Source organism: Cryptotermes secundus, unplaced genomic scaffold, assembly GCF_002891405.2.
Source record: "Cryptotermes secundus unplaced genomic scaffold, Csec_1.0 scaffold3021, whole genome shotgun sequence".
Classification (NCBI taxonomy): domain Eukaryota; kingdom Metazoa; phylum Arthropoda; class Insecta; order Blattodea; family Kalotermitidae; genus Cryptotermes; species Cryptotermes secundus.
Window position 1 is genome coordinate 13,774 of NW_019729993.1, and position 18,790 is coordinate 32,563.

Sequence of the window (18,790 nt, forward strand, 5' to 3'; positions counted from 1 at the left end):
AAAAATAAACAGCATTGTACAGCAGGCTACTCTACGTAAGGGCTTCGTTGTTGGCCCTCCACATCAGTTTCATTGTAGCGTGGAGGCACGTAGGGTCTCTGCTTAGCTTGACCAGAGAATAATGATGTGAGAAAATGCTATGTCCATGACGTGATGGCCTTGGTTGTTTGGTTATGTTTCATCTTTCTTTGTCTGTGTTTATTTCTTCGCCTTCATACGGCAACTAGACCCATCTTCCTCATCGTTTCCTGTTATGTCTGCTGTTTTCCTACCCCGTTTCTTGTCTTCACCAACGTATCCCTCACCTAGGTTCTTTATGCTCTGAACCTTGTCATGCCTTAAACCAGACGAAAAGAAAATACGGTAACATGAAACGCAAGTCTACATCACTTTTTATTTTTTTTCTCCAATGGCTCTTGCAGCCCATTCAGGGCCCTGGCCTCTTATTCAGTTCCGTAATCATTTTTTCACAGACGGTAGGACTCCTTGGACGGGGGATCAGCCCGTCGCAAGGTCTTTGCATAAAAGCAGGACAACACGAAGAATAAACCAGATATCCATGCTTTGAGTGGGATTCGAACCCACGATCCCAGCGTCCGAGTGAGCGAAGACACTTCATGCCTTAGACCGCGTGGCCACTGTGACCGCTTCACATGACTGAGTATATTTATAAAGAGCAAAGAACTTGTTTACGATTTTGTTGCCAGAGAAAATTTCGTAATGAGGAGAATTATAATTTTGAGACCATACTATACACCAAATAGTTATAAGAGATGTGATTGCAGAGCATGTAGCAGGCACGAAGAAGACTATACAAGCATGCAAAAATTTCGTCGAAAATTGTGAAATCAGGAGATCAGTTGGAAGTCGGAGATGTTAGTGTGAGAGTAAGATTTGAATACATCTTTAAAAATAAACTCTGCCTGCCCCCCTCGTGATTAGGCAACTTCGTGATGTCAGTTCTCCGTTAAGCTAATTGTGTTGAAATGAAAAAACACCGCTAATGTCGTGGCGTTCGGAAAGTGTAAGAAGCATGTAAAACTCTTTGGCCTTATCACACCAACCTACTAGTCTTCTCTTCACAGGCTGACTGCCACCTGAGTACCAGTTTACTAGCGCCCTTCTTTTATTGCCACTTCACGCGGATCGAAGGCAAAACACCGTTGCTTACGTATAGGTTGCCGCGGAAACTCGTTTACCGAGCCGTTGCCTAGCATTTGACGTCTCTAAATCCACTATTCCGGCCTTGAGACGTCATGTCATATCAGCACTCGTATTCTTTTGGTTCCCATGCAAGAAGACAGGAACTATAACTGAAGTCACTTAAATTAAGCAACAATGACTGAGCAGTTCACTTCTTTATGTCTAGTCAATGCAACCAGGTTTCAGCAAGTCATAAAGTAGTCTAGCTAAGTGAAATCATCCTCAGATCTTCGCCATTGTAACTTCAAATTTGGCCTCCCGGAAGCGCCAAAGTCGGCAACGCTGTACTTATGCCACTGAATAATATTAAATACTTCCACTGGGTTGTGCAAGGATATTTGCAATGACAGTGAAAATTTCTTAATAGCAATTGCCGGTAGCTGTATTTCATGACCGTTCAGCTGTTGTTATCACTGCATAATGTGATCTCTCGAGCTGGAACTTTCAAATTTTAAGTTGCATACCTAAGAAATTGTTATTACTAAGTAGGTCAACCAGCTGACAAAACATACGAAGATTGTGTGAAATGCAGCGACGTGAACCTTAACGATTTACTGTATTGGTTATAGCGAGAGTGTCATAAAGGTCACCTATACACGTGTAGCGGTGACGTAAGAGTGAGGCATAGCTTCTGTCAATTTAATTTACGTTAGAAAATTGTGTAAAGTAGACGCGACTGGCTCCAAGCCCTCATGCAAGCCTGGATCCGCTTCGGCTCAGCGGGGGTGTCAACAGCGAACTGTTGCGTCATCTCTCAGCTGTCTGAACTGCTGTTTTCCAGAGAATCCCTCCACCACCAATTCTTAACATTGAGATACAAATAAATTCCGAAACGGAACATGTCAGACGGCCTAATCCGTGAAGATGGAAAAGTAAAAGAAGCACCTTAAAGATATCTGCACGTTCTGTTGAACTGGGTACTGTATCATTTTTTTATTGCTAGTGGGGTGGGACTAAATCCCTTGAACTGCGGCCACTACTGGCCTATTGTACCAGCCCCAGATGATAGGTGAGGGTGATTGTGGAGTAATTGGTGGAATGAAGATTGGCAGGGGAAACCGAAGTACTCGGAGGAAACCTGCCCCAGCGCCATTTTGTCCACCACTACAAATCCCACTTGACCAGACCAGGGATCGAACCCGAGCCGCCGCGGTGGGAAGCCAGCGACTAACCGCTTGAGCTATGGCGCGGCCAACTGGGTACTGTAACTCCAAGCTCAGTGGAGAAGCTTAATTAACCACCATGTCGCTCGGATATGTGGTGGAGTGCAGGGACGGTTCCTCGCCTTCTTAACCTCGGCATTAGATGAGGATGAGTTAGTTTCATGCCCCGGTCGCTTTACCTCCAGGAAGACGGCTACCGTACTCCCCCATGCCCATTCGATAAGACGCTGGGTGGGTCCCAGAGCCAGTATAGACGCTGGGAAGTGAAATCTCTACCCCCGCAGAGAATCGAAGCCCGATTCTTCAGTCCATCCCGTAGTTTGGTCTGTGTACTGACGAAGTATACCTGCTGTTCAGGCTTTTAATATCGACTCCCGCTGAGGTTGTCATGGTTTTCCCCAATCACTCTATTTAGATGCCGGAATAATACCTTAAAGTAGACCATGATCATGTTCTCCTAAAGATCAACGTAATCCAAAAGTTCGACGTTATGCAGCCCGAGATACAGTGTCGTTAAATTATAAGCGTTACACTCTGATACCTCAATTTATTTAACTTTGTACTGTGCTATTAATTTCGTTAGAAGTAAATTTGTCCATGTTCTTATCAAGCACTACCTCATGAATACTGGGTGAATGGACGTATAGCTCCACGCAATTTTATCTTCGGCACTAGACGGAAGTGAGTGCTCAGTTTCATGCCCTGGCCGAATTACCCCAGAGATAAAAGGTGGGTCCTTCCCAGAGACAGTCTGGATGCAGTGGCTAAGAGTTCATTAGCTCTGTAACTTCGTGAAGGTTTTCTTAAATTCCAGGAAAATACAGGCACATGGTTGCTTTTTTAAGCGCTCGCTAAGGCTGATTGATCGTAATCGATCACATTCGTCAAAGTTTGAAGCAAACAGAGGTGGCGAAATTCGTTGTGGATATTTTCTTTCATATGGCTTGTTGCGCTCGTTTTGAAAGACACTGTAATCGACTATTTATTGCTGAAACATAGGCTCACATTTCATGAGCAAATTGTATTTAAACACGCAACACAAAAATAGTGAGACATTAAAGAGCTATTTGGTAATAGTGAAATTGGAAAAAGTAAAATAAATAAATGACGCCTTGAGGTTTTTCCAGTGAATTTTGAACGGGTATTACAGTAGTTTGCCGGTCACGGTAGCTGAGCGGTCTAAGGCATATACTGTCTTCGCACGCTCGGAAGCCGGGATGGTGGGTTCGAATCCCACATAATGTATGGATGTTTGGTATGTGTTTATTCTGTGTGTGTGTTGTCCTGTGTTTAGATAGAAGCCTTGCGACCAGCGGATCACTCGTTCAAGGCGCTTTACCCTCTGTAAAATAATCATGAAACTGAAAAATCAGAGGCCAGGGCCCAAGGGGGCTGTAGAGGCAGAAAAAAAAAGTACGTTTGAACACAACCGTTCCACATTTCGTCATACGAACTTCTGTGGTGTTATTGTGAAACCGAGTACTTTACCGTCTCGGATCCTACCGAAAGATAACATTCGAGTTACTCCGTCGTGCTCGTCGCAGGGCGTTCGTACGTACTTCGCGTGCCTTAAGTAACCTTGTCACTAGGTTGCGTGATGTCCTCAGGGCATCGCATCTGAAGGTTAGTCTTGTTACCTAGGCAACAAGGGTACTTCTCTTATACCGGTAATGTAGCGCTCTGCTGATGTTTTCTTAATGGAGGAGTAGTAGTCAACGTAAAATACAGCCATATGCTTCTTTCATGCATTGCATATTTGAAAACCTGCGTCTGGCCGAAAATTATGCTTCGAAGACTTGCAAGAGGTTTCATTTTGAAGTCGATGCAATTCGCTTTCAGTTAGAAACGGCTACAGATAATTTGGTTCAGTGTTATCAGTTTGATCGCGCTGATATGTGCTAGAGTTTCGGGATACGTCGGTTCTGGACTGTTAACTTTGTAATGAAAATTCCCGATGAGGTCACTGGATCTTTCAATCGACCTAATCCTTCCAGCCGCACTATGGTCCTGGAGTCGACTCAGCCTCTAACATAAATGAGTACCGGGAATTTTCCGGGGGGTAAAGAGCGGCCGGCCGACGTTTAATGCTGACAGCCTCACCGCCATCTGTGAGCCGATTGTCTAGAAGATGTGAGAACCTCTACATCCTGTTACAGGGATAGCTCTATCTTTTTTTGTTTTTACTATCTCACTGTTGTTTCTCAAAGTAAATTTTTCGCATATAAATAACCTACCGCCTATTTTAAAAATCCTTGTTCATGCTGTGCATTTCCAGATGATTCTATGTAGGTGTATAGTTGAAATAATTTCAGACCTGTAGCCTATAGGCCAATCCAAAGTATCGATGAGTTATAACAAAAGTCAAACTAAAAGTTGAGATGTTAGACGGGTATTCTGAATAAGCCAAACATAATCGCGGGTGTTCAGTCATTCAAGGAATATTGTTTTTACGATGTGAAATTTCATCCAAATTACCACAAAAGCTAGTTCAGCTTCGTTAACACCGTTTTTTTTTCTAATATCCATTATAACATTCCCAATCCACTTCTCGTAATCCAAAATCTATTCTTCCGTGTTTTCCAACCAAAATATTGTATGTACATTTTGTGTGTGTATTCGCTCTACAAATTCAAAGAAGAGTCATCATACCGAAATCTGTTTCATGTCGCTGCAGAGAGAAATGCGTTACATGTAAGTACTCTAGGGAGTGTATTCCTTTGCCGCTACAGCCCCCAGCTTGGAGCTTGGCCTACCTCCATGTTAGTTAGTTATTGGAGAGGGTGGGTTTCCCCATGCACTTAGACCAGTATTGGTCTATTGTGCTTTCCTCTATGATATTCTACCAGTCTCTATACCCTACCGATAAATGGTGCGTACCATCAGTCCCGCCGAGCAAGCGAGTTCGGCCACTTGCTTAGCGGTATCAATAACGCATCCCCCATCTGTCAGAGGCCTTAGAGACTATTGTTGGGCGGGAAACGTCCTGGAATTTGGCTCAGTGATCCCCTTTGGGGATATGAGGTTCTTTTACGTGCCGTAAAGTTACGACACGGGACACACAGCTTAAAGTCCCTCCCGGAGGACTTGTTCCCTGAATTTTTCCGCCCTTAAAAATTGACGACCTCCGCCGGGTATTTGAACCCGCGTACCACGAGTCATGAGGTGGGAACGTTACCTCTAGACTACGGAGGCCGCTTTACCTCCATGTTACTCTCCGTTTCACTTCGGTTTACTAGATCTGAGATATTCCACAGGACTCCTTGTGCGGGTGATCAGCCCATCGCAAGGCCGCTACATGTACAGAAACACAGAAAAACGCGCATACACACAAACAGGCATTAAACATCCATGCCCTGAGTGGGGTTCGAACCCACGATCCCGGTTTCCGAGCGAGCGAAGACAGTCCATGCCCTAGACCGCTCGACTACCGTCACAGGCTCATACTTACTATCCTTGGCGGAAAATATGACCACATATTCATAACTTCACTCAAATCGTAGAACGAAGAGACATTTTTGTAACTCTCAGATCGGATTTGCAGTCAGAAGAGTTGTTACAATGGTGCCCCTTCTCCCCCTCCGGCGGGGTTGAAGCCAATAGATGGATGTATCCCGCATGATCAATGCATCGCGAGCAGAACTGGACACCGAGGAATTCTTTCCCACATTTGTACGTATTCATCTGGCAGAGAGAATTCGGAATATGTCAATGAAACTGATATGTGTGAAGTTAGGAAAAAACAAATTGATACCGCCAAAATACAATGGAATGTGGGGCTGGCCGCCAGCATCTCCGCACCTCGGCAGTACCGGCCAGTCTGCCTTCACAGGCATTCTGAAGGGTTGTTAGGCGGTACATTTCTTTCGGGGCGTTCCTGCAGGATGGCGACTCTATCTTACTTACTGACACTTCATCCTCTGCGATTTTTACTTTGTGACTTAGGTGTGCGAATTTTGTATTCTCGCCTCGAACGTTTTTAATTTGTATTTTAAACAAATTTGAATTTTTATATTAATTACAGAGACACATCAGTAGATCATCTTAACTGCTTTCCGTTGTAGTAGTAAGGTAAAAGAAGGTAAAGTTGTCCTTGTGCTCAACGAATTAAGCACTGCATCAAGAAGGCGTATCGGGGAGTTGTTGCATACATTCACGTTTTCTTGACCTCGGTAATAGTTGGAGATGAGTGGTCAGCTTCACGTCCCAGCCGCTTTACCCCCCAGGGAAAGAGCCCCCCCGTACCCATGGTGGACCTAGGCGACGCGGAAAAGAGAAAATTCTTGACCCTACCGGTACTGGAACTCCGACCCCCACAGTCGTCTAGCCCATAGCCAGTCTCTATACCGACTGAGCTACCCGGGCTCTTTCCGTTTTAGTAGTACTAACAGTAGCGGCGGCGGTGCTGTAAGTACGAGCAGTATAGTAAGCCAGGAACCAATTATTTTTATTCATTAGTTTCAGTGATTTTTCTGTCTTCTCAGCAACTTCCAGAGCAGTGTCTGAAATTGGAACACCACAGCTCCATCTTCTTATTCTTACTTCAAGTCATAATATAGTACAGCTTCCGTTCTTCGCTACATAACCTAGCGAGTTGACAAACCGTCGCCTTAGGGGCTTAAATGAGGAAATACAGCAATTATATTGTCACGTGATTGACTGACTATAGACGAGGTTCAGATTGGTAACTAGATTTTCTTAACACTTGCAGAAAGTAACCACAAATAATTACGACAGTCTTACTGAGTTCCCCCCCGCCCGGCACTACAGCCCCAGTGGGCCTAGGCCTATCTCCATGAACTTCTCCGTTCACTTCGGTTTTTCTAGATCTTACATATTCGGTAGGACTCCTTGGGCGGTTGATCAGCTCGTCGCAAGGCATCTTCCTGTACACAAACACAGAAAAACCCACACACAAACTGAACATCCATGCCCTGAGTGAGATTCGAACCCACGATCCCGGTTTCCAAGCGAGCGAAGACAGTACATGCCTTAGACCGCTCGGCTACCGTGACCGGCGTCTTACTGAGTTACACACTCAAAAGATCACTGTAACGACAGCAAACATAAAGTCTTCTAAGTTTGCTATATCTTCACCAGTCTCTGCCTGGTGACGGATCCCAACACCGTCCTCCGCTTCCGTACTCACGTTCTTACCAGCTGGTGACTGTCTCACAATTAACTCGTTGCTCCCACTGTCGACTCTCAACTGACTTTCACTAACTGTCCTCCTTATAATATCTCGACATGGACCGCACAGAAAACACCGTTCCTCTGCTGCGGTTTCCAACTGTTGCCATGCAAACATTTCTTGTTTCCGAAGCCTTTACTCAGTAACGGCTGTTGTATAGCTACTTCTGTCGCTGTTGTTGTCTAGCAACGCGTCTACATATTCTACCATAGTATTAATGGCCTGAATTGTTTTGGTGTTACGATTCACACTTTTCAGTGCACTGTATTATTACAGCTTACCTATTTTGAATAGTAATGGATCATGAGACCCAGAACTGCAGTAATCAACTATGGTGCATTATTTTAAGTACGATGATTGGGATTTAAGTGGGATAAGCAGCCTAACGCTCTGTACTTCAGTTCAGTCTCGGCTGGAACACCTAACCTATCCTGACTGAGCTTTCTCACAGTTTCGGTAGTTCTTTCCAGACAAATACCTCAGGCCACGACCGTTTCCTTCCAAATCCTTTCCAATTCATCATTCTTTCAAAATCCTACCATTCGACCCTATAAAGCTAGGATACTGACAGTAAAGCAGCAGGGGCGCGAAGCTGACCGCTCAACTCCATCTAGTGCAGAGGTCAACAAGTGGAACTGTACCTCAACTCCCACATATGTATTCATGCCATAGTGCAACTAATTAAGCACAGAGGCGACTTCACCTTTACCCCCCCCCCCAATTTAAGAATGAAAAATTTATGAGGCCGAAGAAATATTAAACCCTTGAAGACTGCAGTTTTTCTTAATAATGTTTAAAATTTCAATTCATACGTCACGGCAAACACCACTGCTTCTCCGTTACACTGGTTTATGATATTTGTGTAAAATAAATCGTGTTTATTGTGGTAATCACAGGACGTACAACATACCAAAATGTTGAAGAAAAATTGAAGTTTTTTTTTGTTTGTTTGTAAGATGTTAGAGCAGGTGTTGCCCAAACTAGTTAAATGTTCTTTACTGAGTTAAAGTGTGGAAATGTGTTGTTCCAGCAGCATTAGTAGGGCAGTTGTGTATGAGCTGGTTGCGGCAGGATATGTGGATGGAATACGTGTTAAGTGAAGTTACGCGCAAGTGTCTTACACTGTTTTAGTGATATAAGTTCCGCATTAACTGACACTGTGCGTTTGTTCGTTTAGCTATACGGACGAGGGACGTTTTCAGTGGCGTAGCTAGCGTGTGGGCAGGCGGTGCATCTGCACCGGAGTTCGCAGCTCGGAGGGGCCCTGGAGCTGGGCTAGAGGTAGAAGATCTGTCCACTTCATTAGGCGAGTATAACTTTGTTTAATCATGGTCAACACTAATAAGCTCCACAGGTTAGCCCTGCTCAAATGCCAACGCTACGCCACTGAAAGAATACGTTTGGGGTGAATGATATGTTAATAAAATTAATCTGTGATATTCAAGTTTTGATGGAAATGTTTCAGAATAATAGCATCTGTAAACGATTCTTTAAAACCCGTTTCCAAGAATTGTTTATTTATTGTCATGGTGCAGTGCAACGTCTTATTTTTTCGACTATGTATTAGTGGAAACAACCGTTGAAGTTCAGCATGGAATTATTTCTTTCGTACATTTATCCTCCACTCCCTTTACTCCCTTATCACTTTTATACCTTTATCTCATTCGCTTCTATCTGTGTTACAACAATGAACTAATTAAATCTTTATCCTTCAGGTGGCACAGTTATAAATACAGAGCTGCCATCTGTGGATGTAAGTGAAAACTATTACGGCATGGGAACGACACAGCACAACAACACAGTTAACACACGTACAGTCATAACCGGTCATAAACCTTCTTCTGTTATAATGTGACGTAGTGTACTACGCTGTCTTTATCAGCCACCTTTATTGTTATATAATTAATTATTGATCTTGATCAGCCATCTATATGTTATATAACGATATAATGATATACTAATTAAGATCACGGTGTACGCTGCGTACCCGCTTTTGTTATCAGAACAGCGGTTCCAAGTATGAAAAGAAATGAAAATATGAAACTTTTCATATTCTCAGAATTAATAAGAAAACAGCAGTAAAACTGATTTTGGGCGAAGTATACGGGCAACAATAAACGTATTTTTTTTCTTTGCCACTACAGCCCCAATGGGCCTAGGCCTACCTCCATGAACTTATCCGTTCACCTCGGTTTTTCTAGATCCTACACATTCGATAGGACTCCATGGGCGGGTGATCAGCTCGTCACAAGGCCTCTACCTGTATACAAACACAGAAAAAGGCGCACACACAAACTAAACATCCATGCCCTGAGTGGGATTCGAATCCACGATCCTGGTTTCCAAGCGATCGAAGACAGTACATGCCAATAAACGTATTTGCGACTTAAAATTAAGTGTAGAGGATGACATCAAATGTGGTATTTGCATGAAGGGTTTTGCCTTGTGGCACGTAACGCCGTGTAGCCCGATGAAAGTCAGCCGACTTTGCGGAAGAACATCGCCTCCATCTTCAGGGTCGAAGAATAAGTAAACCAAGAAACTAGCATGAATCAGGCAGCAAGCAGAGCAAACCGTTTTCGAACTCAGAATGGAGGCCATATGCTTCTAAATGTCAAGGAATATATGGTGTTATATTGCAGGAGATAACTCTTCATACCCGCCACTGTGAGAACATCAAATTCATCGTCAGGAAGTTTGTTTTATTAATTAGCTGTCTTATTTCATTGGTTTCTTCAGTAAAGTTTTTCGCAACTCAATTGGCTGTAGAGCGTTAAAGAATTAAGCTATGTTGTACGGCCTTGCTTTGGTGTATGAGTCAGTCTTTCAAAGAATATCTTGTCTGGAGACAAGAGCGCCTCTTAGAGCTCGAAGGTTTGGTTACTCGCAGTTTACAAACCAAGAAATGTTACGCTATACATACATACATGCACGAAATTTCCTTCCCGTGCGGCCACCGTGCGCAACAACGCGGAACAGTTGTGTCACAAGACGTTATATGTTAATGATCGCAACTTGTAACAGCGGAAACGTAAAGTACCTCCAGTGTTTTATACCGTACACTACCGCAGCTTTGTGAAAATTGCGACATGCGAAACCTGACTGCTGCACCGGTAGTTATACAAATGAGCATTTATTTCAATTTTCGTAACCGATGTGGCTACATGATGTGCTTGCGTTTCTTTCGTTATGTAGCAGTCACGGTGTTTGTAGTTACGGATAAGACCACCAGGCGGCAATGAAGGCGCCTCAGTAAGGGCTGTAGTTTCGGCTTTTGCCCACAAAGGATAAATACTTCCATCATCATGTATATTACAAATGGAGTTGTGACATAATGGACAAGAGTTCATAGTGGGTATCTGTGTAAATTGTATTGTGACATGACGTCCGAAAGCCGGAATAGTGAAGTCAGAATAGACATTCATTGTTAGGCAACAACTCTGTAAACACATTGCCATGGCAACAAACATACAAGCAACAATCCAGTAACTTCCGTTGCTATGTAACAGCGCTGTAAACACGCCTTCCCAATAAGTGCCTGTGTTTCTGCATGATCCTTTCTAAGTTGTTATAAAGAAGAGTTCAGTTGAGAAGAACAGATTCGAATTTCGAGACGCCAGCCTACGAGGATATGAGCTTGGGAGCACAGAAATTGGCAATTACGGAATAATGGCGAGACAAGAATTAGGCTGTGTAAGAAAGACTTCATGTGTGATCTGAAGTGACAGACTGTTACAGATCCGTTGCCAGGATAGGACTAGTGAAGACTGAGAATCCTAGTATGTCTGCAACGGTGAACTGGAAGATGTGCAGATCAGCGGTAGCGATATAACTGCCTGTAAGCCACAGTTGTGTATAAGGTGTCAATAAATCCAGTCAAAACCCCGTCTGTAGTCACCCTTACACGTAACAGTAGGTTGAGACGGAAACTGTCATTTCGAATAATCCGGACAAGATCACTCTGACTATTAACACAAGGGAAGAATGTCAAAGATACAGTGTACAGTTGGTGATACTGACGTATTAGCTAGTAGCGGAATTTCTGAAATGTCTGCTTATATTTATTTTGTATCTGAGAACCAAAATACGCAACCTCGAGTTTAGTTTGTTGGTATAAATATAGTTACATGCCAGAAACTTGTGACCAGGCGTTTTTGAGGTAAGGGATTTTCGATGGTTCGCTTTTAACAACTCCCCAATTAAATTTCAACGGGGTTTATGACTACATCTCTACCATCAAAAAATATCCAGGGGTGCATCGGTGATAATGCCCTGAGCTGATGTTCATTAAAAATGTGTTTACGGATCTAGCCAGAAAAGGGCCTCGCCATAGCTCAAGCGGTTAGTCGCTGGCTTCCCATTGCGGCGGCCTGGGTTCGAGCCCAGGTCTGGTCAAGTGGGATTTGTGGTGGACANAATAAACGTATTTGCGTCTTAAAATTAAGTGTAAAGGATGACATCAAATATGGTATTCGCGTGAAGGCTTTTGCCTTGTGGCACGTAACGCCGTGTAGCCCGATGAAAGTCAGCCGACTTTGCGGAAGAACATCGCCTCCATCTTCAGGGTCGAAGAATAAGTAAACCAAGAAACTAGCATGAATCAGGCAGCAAGCAGAGCAAACCTTTTTCGAACTCAGAATGGAGGCCATATGCTTCTAAATGTCAAGGAATATATGGTGTTATATTGCAGGAGATAACTCTTCATACCCGCCACTGTGAGAACATCAAATTCATCGTCAGGAAGTTTGTTTTATTAATTAGCTGTCTTATTTCATTGGTTTCTTCAGTAAAGTTTTTCGCAACTCAATTGGCTGTAGAGCGTTAAAGAATTAAGCTATGTTGTACGGCCTTGCTTTGGTGTATGAGTCAGTCTTTCAAAGAATATCTTGTCTGGAGACAAGAGCGCCTCTTTGAGCTCGAAGGTTTGGTTACTCGCAGTTTACAAACCAAGAAATGTTACGCTATACATACATACATGCACGAAATTTCCTTCCCGTGCGGCCACCGTGCGCAACAACGCGGAACAGTTGTGTCACAAGACGTTATATGTTAATGATCGCAACTTGTAACAGCGGAAACGTAAAGTACCTCCAGTGTTTTATACCGTACACTACCGCAGCTTTGTGAAAATTGCGGCACGCGAAACCTGACTGCTGCACCGGTAGTCATACAAATGAGCATTTATTTCAATTTTCTTAACCGATGTGGCTACATGAAGTGCTTGCCTTTCTTTCGTTATGTAGCAGTCACGGTGTTTGTAGTTACGGATAAGACCACCAGGCGGCAATGAAGGCGCCTCAGTAAGGGCTGTAGTTTCGGCTTTTGCCCACAAAGGATAAATACTTCCATCATCATGTATATTACAAATGGAGTTGTGACATAATGGACAAGAGTTCATAGTGGGTATCTGTGTAAATTGTATTGTGACATGACGTCCGAAAGCCGGAATAGTGAAGTCAGAATAGACATTCATTGTTAGGCAACAACTCTGTAAACACATTGCCATGGCAACAAATATACAAGCAACAATCCAGTAACTTCCGTTGCTATGTAACAGCGCTGTAAACACGCCTTCCCAATAAGTGCCTGTGTTTCTGCATGATCCTTTCTAAGTTGTTATAAAGAAGAGTTCAGTTGAGAAGAACAGATTCGAATTTCGAGACGCCAGCCTACGAGGATATGAGCTTGGGAGCACAGAAATTGGCAATTACGGAATAATGGCGAGACAAGAATTAGGCTGTGTAAGAAAGACTTCATGTGTGATCTGAAGTGACAGACTGTTACAGATCCGTTGCCAGGATAGGACTAGTGAAGACTGAGAATCCTAGTATGTCTGCAACGGTGAACTGGAAGATGTGCAGATCAGCGGTAGCGATATAACTGCCTGTAAGCCACAGTTGTGTATAAGGTGTCAATAAATCCAGTCAAAACCCCGTCTGTAGTCACCCTTACACGTAACAGTAGGTTGAGACGGAAACTGTCATTTCGAATAATCCGGACAAGATCACTCTGACTATTAACACAAGGGAAGAATGTCAAAGATACAGTGTACAGTTGGTGATACTGACGTAATAGCTAGTAGCGGAATTTCTGAAATGTCTGCTTATATTTATTTTGTATCTGAGAACCAAAATACGCAACCTCGAGTTTAGTTTGTTGGTATAAATATAGTTACATGCCAGAAACTTGTGACCAGGCGTTTTTGAGGTAAGGGATTTTCGATGGTTCGCTTTTAACAACTCCCCAATTAAATTTCAACGGGGTTTATGACTACATCTCTACCATCAAAAAATATCCAGGGGTGCATCGGTGATAATGCCCTGAGCTGATGTTCATTAAAAATGTGTTTACGGATCTAGCCAGAAAAGGGCCTCGCCATAGCTCAAGCGGTTAGTCGCTGGCTTCCCATTGCGGCGGCCTGGGTTCGAGCCCAGGTCTGGTCAAGTGGGATTTGTGGTGGACAGATTGGTCTAAACGCAACGCTCAAATTTTGTATTTGATAAGTGTTCGTTTAGAATCGTGACCGCGACGTCGGCTAAGAGGACTTTTTCGTTGTTTGTCTTAGGCCCTGCAGAGAGATGTGATAATATGTGGATTAGTTCACGACCTTTTGGTTTCAAATCCTTTCAAGTTCACCATTCTTCATCCCATCATCCGAAGCGTTGAAAGCGTTGTCGAATAACCTATGAGACTAAAATTAAACGTCGTTATGTAAATGTAAGCCCTCATATTTTCAACAGTTTGAAATATATACCTGCAACTTCAGCATGCTCCAGACGGCAATTGGTTTCGGCGTATCCTTTCTTCATTTTCTCCCACCTGATGAAACTGCTCATTGCAAAGGAGGTGAAAAATGACTGTAGATCCGTGTACGAAACGGTCGTTCTCCCGCAGCATATGGCCTGATATTCTTCTTTTTCTGCTTATGCCAGTCTACCAATTGGTACCAGTGGCAGAAGAAACAGTCTCTACTTAAACGAGATATACTGAAGGTCTTTTCAGAAGTGCATAGAAATACGTAAGCACTATCTAATAGCATCAGTAGCCCAGAGAGTGTAGTGTCGAAAGAAACGATGGTTAATTAACAATGAATTGGAAAGTACGTTTGGGGGAGCTAAAAGGACTGGGAACATGTTCAGTATAGCCGGGATCCGGAGATTTACCGCCCACTTGACTAGGAGTTAATGCTTCAGGTACTCTGAGAATCTAATGTATTTTTTTTTTCAGTAAATCTGCACTCGGGGGGGAAAATCTGGATATCTTGAAGTTGAATCCAGTTTACACCTTGAAATCGGATTTGGTTTAATTTAATATAATTTCGTTTCAGGCCACTTCTGGCCTATTGTACCAGCCCCAGATGATAGGTGAGGTTGATTGTGAAGCAATTGGTGGGATGAAGATTGGCAGGGGAAACCGAAGTACTCTGAGAAAACCTCCCCCAGCGCCATTTTGTTCACCACATCCCACTTGACCAGACCCGGGATCGAACCCGGGCCGCCGCGGTGGAAAGCTAGCGACTAACTACTTCAGCTATGGCGCGGCCCTTACACTAGAAGTTAGTTTGATATTTAACATTTATCCTTATTCCCCTGTTNGTAATAGTCTATGTTTCTGCATGATCCTTTCTAAGCTGTTATAAAGAAGAGTTCAGTTGAGAAGAACATAAGAGTTTCGAAACGCCAGCCTGCGAGCATATGAGCCTGAGAACAGAGGAATAATGGCAAGAAAGGAATTAGGCTGTGCAAGAAAGACCTCATGTGTGATCTGAAGTGACGGGACTGTTACAGATCCGTTGCCAGGATAGGACTAGTGAAGACTGAGAATCCTAGTATGTCTGCAACGGTGAACTGTAAAGTGTGCAGATCAGTGGTAGTGATATAACTGCCTGTAACCCACAGTTGTGTGTAAGGTGTCAATAAATCCAGTCAAAACCCCGTCTGTAGTCACCCTTACACGTAACAGTATGTTGAGACGGAAACTGTCATTTCGAATAATGCGGACAAGATCATTCTGACTATTAACACAAGGGAAGAATGTCAAAGATAGTGTACGGTTGGTGATACTGACGTATTAGCTAGTAGCGGAATTTCTGAAATGTCTGCTTATATTTATTTTGTATCTGAGAACCAAAATACGCAACCTCGAGTTTAATTTGTTAGTATAAATATAGGTACATGCCAGAAACTTGTGACCAGGCGTTTTTGAGGTTAGGGATTTTCGATTGTTCGCTTTTAACAACTCCCCAATTAAATTTCAACGGGGTTTATGAGTATATCTCTACCATCAAAATATCCAGGGGTGCATCGGTTATAATGCCCTGAGCTGATGTTCATTAAAAATGTGTTTACGGATCTAGCTAGAAAAGGGCCGCGCCATAGCTGAAGCCGTTTGTCGCTGGCTTCCCATTGCGGCGGCCCGGGTTCGAGCCCAGGTCTTGTCAAGTGGGATTTGTGGTGGACAGATTGATCTAGAAGCAACGCACAGAATTTGTATTTGATAAGTGTTCGTTTAGAATCGTGCCCGCGACATCGGCTAAGAGGATGTTTTTCGTTGTTTGTCTTAGTCCCTGCAGAGGGATGTCATAATATGTGGATTAATTCACGAACTTTTGGTTTCAAATCCTTTCAAGTTCACCATTCTTCATCCCGTTATCCGAAGCGTTGAAAGCGTTGTCGAATAACCTATGAGACTAAAATTAAACGTCGTTATGTAAATGTAAGAGCCCCCATATTTTCAACAGTCCAGCATGCTGCAGACGGTAATTGGTTTCGGCGTATCCTTTCTTCATTTCTTCCACCTCCTGATGAAACTGCTCATTGCAAAGGAGGTGAAAAATGACTGTAGATCCGTGTACAAACGGTCGTTCTCCCGCAGCATACGGCCTTATATTCTTGTTTTTCTCCCTGTGCCAGTCTACCAATTGGTAACAGTGGCAGAAGAAACAGTCTCTACTTAAACAAGATATACTGAAGGTCTTTTCAGAAGTGCATTCAAGTACGTATGCACTATCTAATAGCATCAGTAGCCCAGAGAGTGTAGTGTCGAAAGAAACGATGGTTAATTAACAATGAATTGGAAAGTACGTTTGGGGGAGCTAAAAGGACTAGGAACAAGTTCAGTATAGCGGGGATCCGGGGATTTACCGCCCACGTGACTGCGACGTCTGGTGCGTAGGAGTTAATGCTTCAGGTACTCTGAGAATCTAATGTAATTTTTTTCAGTAAATCTGCACTCGAGGAAAATGTGGATATCTTAAGTTGAATCCAGTTTACACCTTGAAATCGGATTCGGTTTAATTTAATTTCGTTTCAGTGACATCTTCCCCGTCACGCCTCAATGGTGATCTCTCTTCACAGGCCCCATTTTTGTTGGAGAAAAATGTACATTCATTGACTTTCCCATGGTGTGTGTGCAGCCAATTCGAGTTTCCTTGTATTAATATTACGTGGGGTTTAAAACCGCGTGAAATACCGGTATGTTGTTTGGGAGTACAGGCTTACACTTGAAGTTGCTTTTTTTTTTATTGCTAGTGGGGTGGGACTAAGTCCCGTGTACTGCGGCCACATCTGGCCTATTGTACCAGCCCCAGATGATAGGTGAGGTTGATTGTGAAGCAATTGGTGGGATGAAGATTGGCAGGGGAAACCGAAGTACTCTGAGAAAACCTCCCCCAGCGCCATTTTGTTCACCACAAATCCCACTTGACCAGACCCGGGATCGAACCCGGGCCGCCGCGGTGGAAAGCTAGCGACTAACTACTTCAGCTATGGCGCGGCCCTTACACTAGAAGTTAGTTTGATATTTAACATTTATCCTTATTCCCCTGTTACTATAGTCGTTTGTCGCAGTGGAAACCACGGCCAGACTTGTTCAGCAATGACCGATCTATCTCAGATAAAATCACGATTTTGTAAGGCGAAGCACAAGATTCGTGACATCGGCCACGAGAGGGCCACGGCAGTGGGATGTCCATACTTCAATGAGTGCTTGTGTAGGGCAGAGAGACAGAGCGAGGTCTGTGCCCTGGTGACCCCAGCTACGAAGTGGGTCACCGCCCCTGGCCATAGGTAACATCCATCTCAAGAATGCGGCACGATAGGGTCACGAATTGCAGAAGTATTATACGAGGGTGCTACTGCAGCGAGCTGTTTTATCTTGATCTTCTTCCGCCAGGTGGTCTGTGGTATGGCACCAGGTCTAAAGCTGAGGCTTAGGAAACACACCAGCTGCTAAACCACAAAATGATCTGAAACAGTTCTTTCCCACTTTGTCTCGCGACCTATTAAAGGCCCATATATGCCTTCTTCTTCTTCTTCTTCTTCTTCTTCTTCTTCCTCCTCCTCCTCCTCCTCCTCCTCCTCAGCTTATTTTAGCCAATCTTGTTTCGCAGGCGTTCCTGACGCGAATTTGTAACAACGCCTTAGTGAAACACCAAATTATTTGAGCCTTAGGAGTTTGGGAAGTAAAGGATTCTGAATAAATGTAATGTAAAAAAAGATCCTTAGTAAAACTTTCGCTCTGTATATGAAATTCGATTTTGGTCAAGGAGCTTGATTCAATCTCGGCTAAAATGTCGTGTCAAATTACTTGAAGAAATGCATATTAATTGTACCTTTTATGTCCTGGCATATTCTCCATATCGGGGGGTGGNGCCCAGGTCTTGTCAAGTGGGATTTGTGGTGGACAGATTGATCTAGAAGCAACGCACAGAATTTGTATTTGATAAGTGTTCGTTTAGAATCGTGCCCGCGACATCGGCTAAGAGGATGTTTTTCGTTGTTTGTCTTAGTCCCTGCAGAGGGATGTCATAATATGTGGATTAATTCACGAACTTTTGGTTTCAAATCCTTTCAAGTTCACCATTCTTCATCCCGTTATCCGAAGCGTTGAAAGCGTTGTCGAATAACCTATGAGACTAAAATTAAACGTCGTTATGTAAATGTAAGAGCCCCCATATTTTCAACAGTCCAGCATGCTGCAGACGGTAATTGGTTTCGGCGTATCCTTTCTTCATTTCTTCCACCTCCTGATGAAACTGCTCATTGCAAAGGAGGTGAAAAATGACTGTAGATCCGTGTACAAACGGTCGTTCTCCCGCAGCATACGGCCTTATATTCTTGTTTTTCTCCCTGTGCCAGTCTACCAATTGGTAACAGTGGCAGAAGAAACAGTCTCTACTTAAACAAGATATACTGAAGGTCTTTTCAGAAGTGCATTCAAGTACGTATGCACTATC

General features: G+C 43.5%; 1 protein-coding gene across 1 annotated transcript in view; it reads left to right on the top strand.

The window, feature by feature from the left end:
- Positions 1-8,718: 8,718 nt before the first annotated feature.
- LOC111865942 (steroid receptor seven-up, isoforms B/C) overlaps positions 8,719-18,790 on the top strand; it is a gene marked incomplete at its 5' end in the record, with an annotated part of 80,124 nt that continues 70,052 nt past the window's right edge. The window contains one exon of the mRNA XM_023854383.2: positions 8,719-8,860. Within this exon, the coding sequence (XP_023710151.2) occupies positions 8,719-8,860 (142 nt within the window). The remainder of the gene's footprint in view (positions 8,861-18,790) is intronic.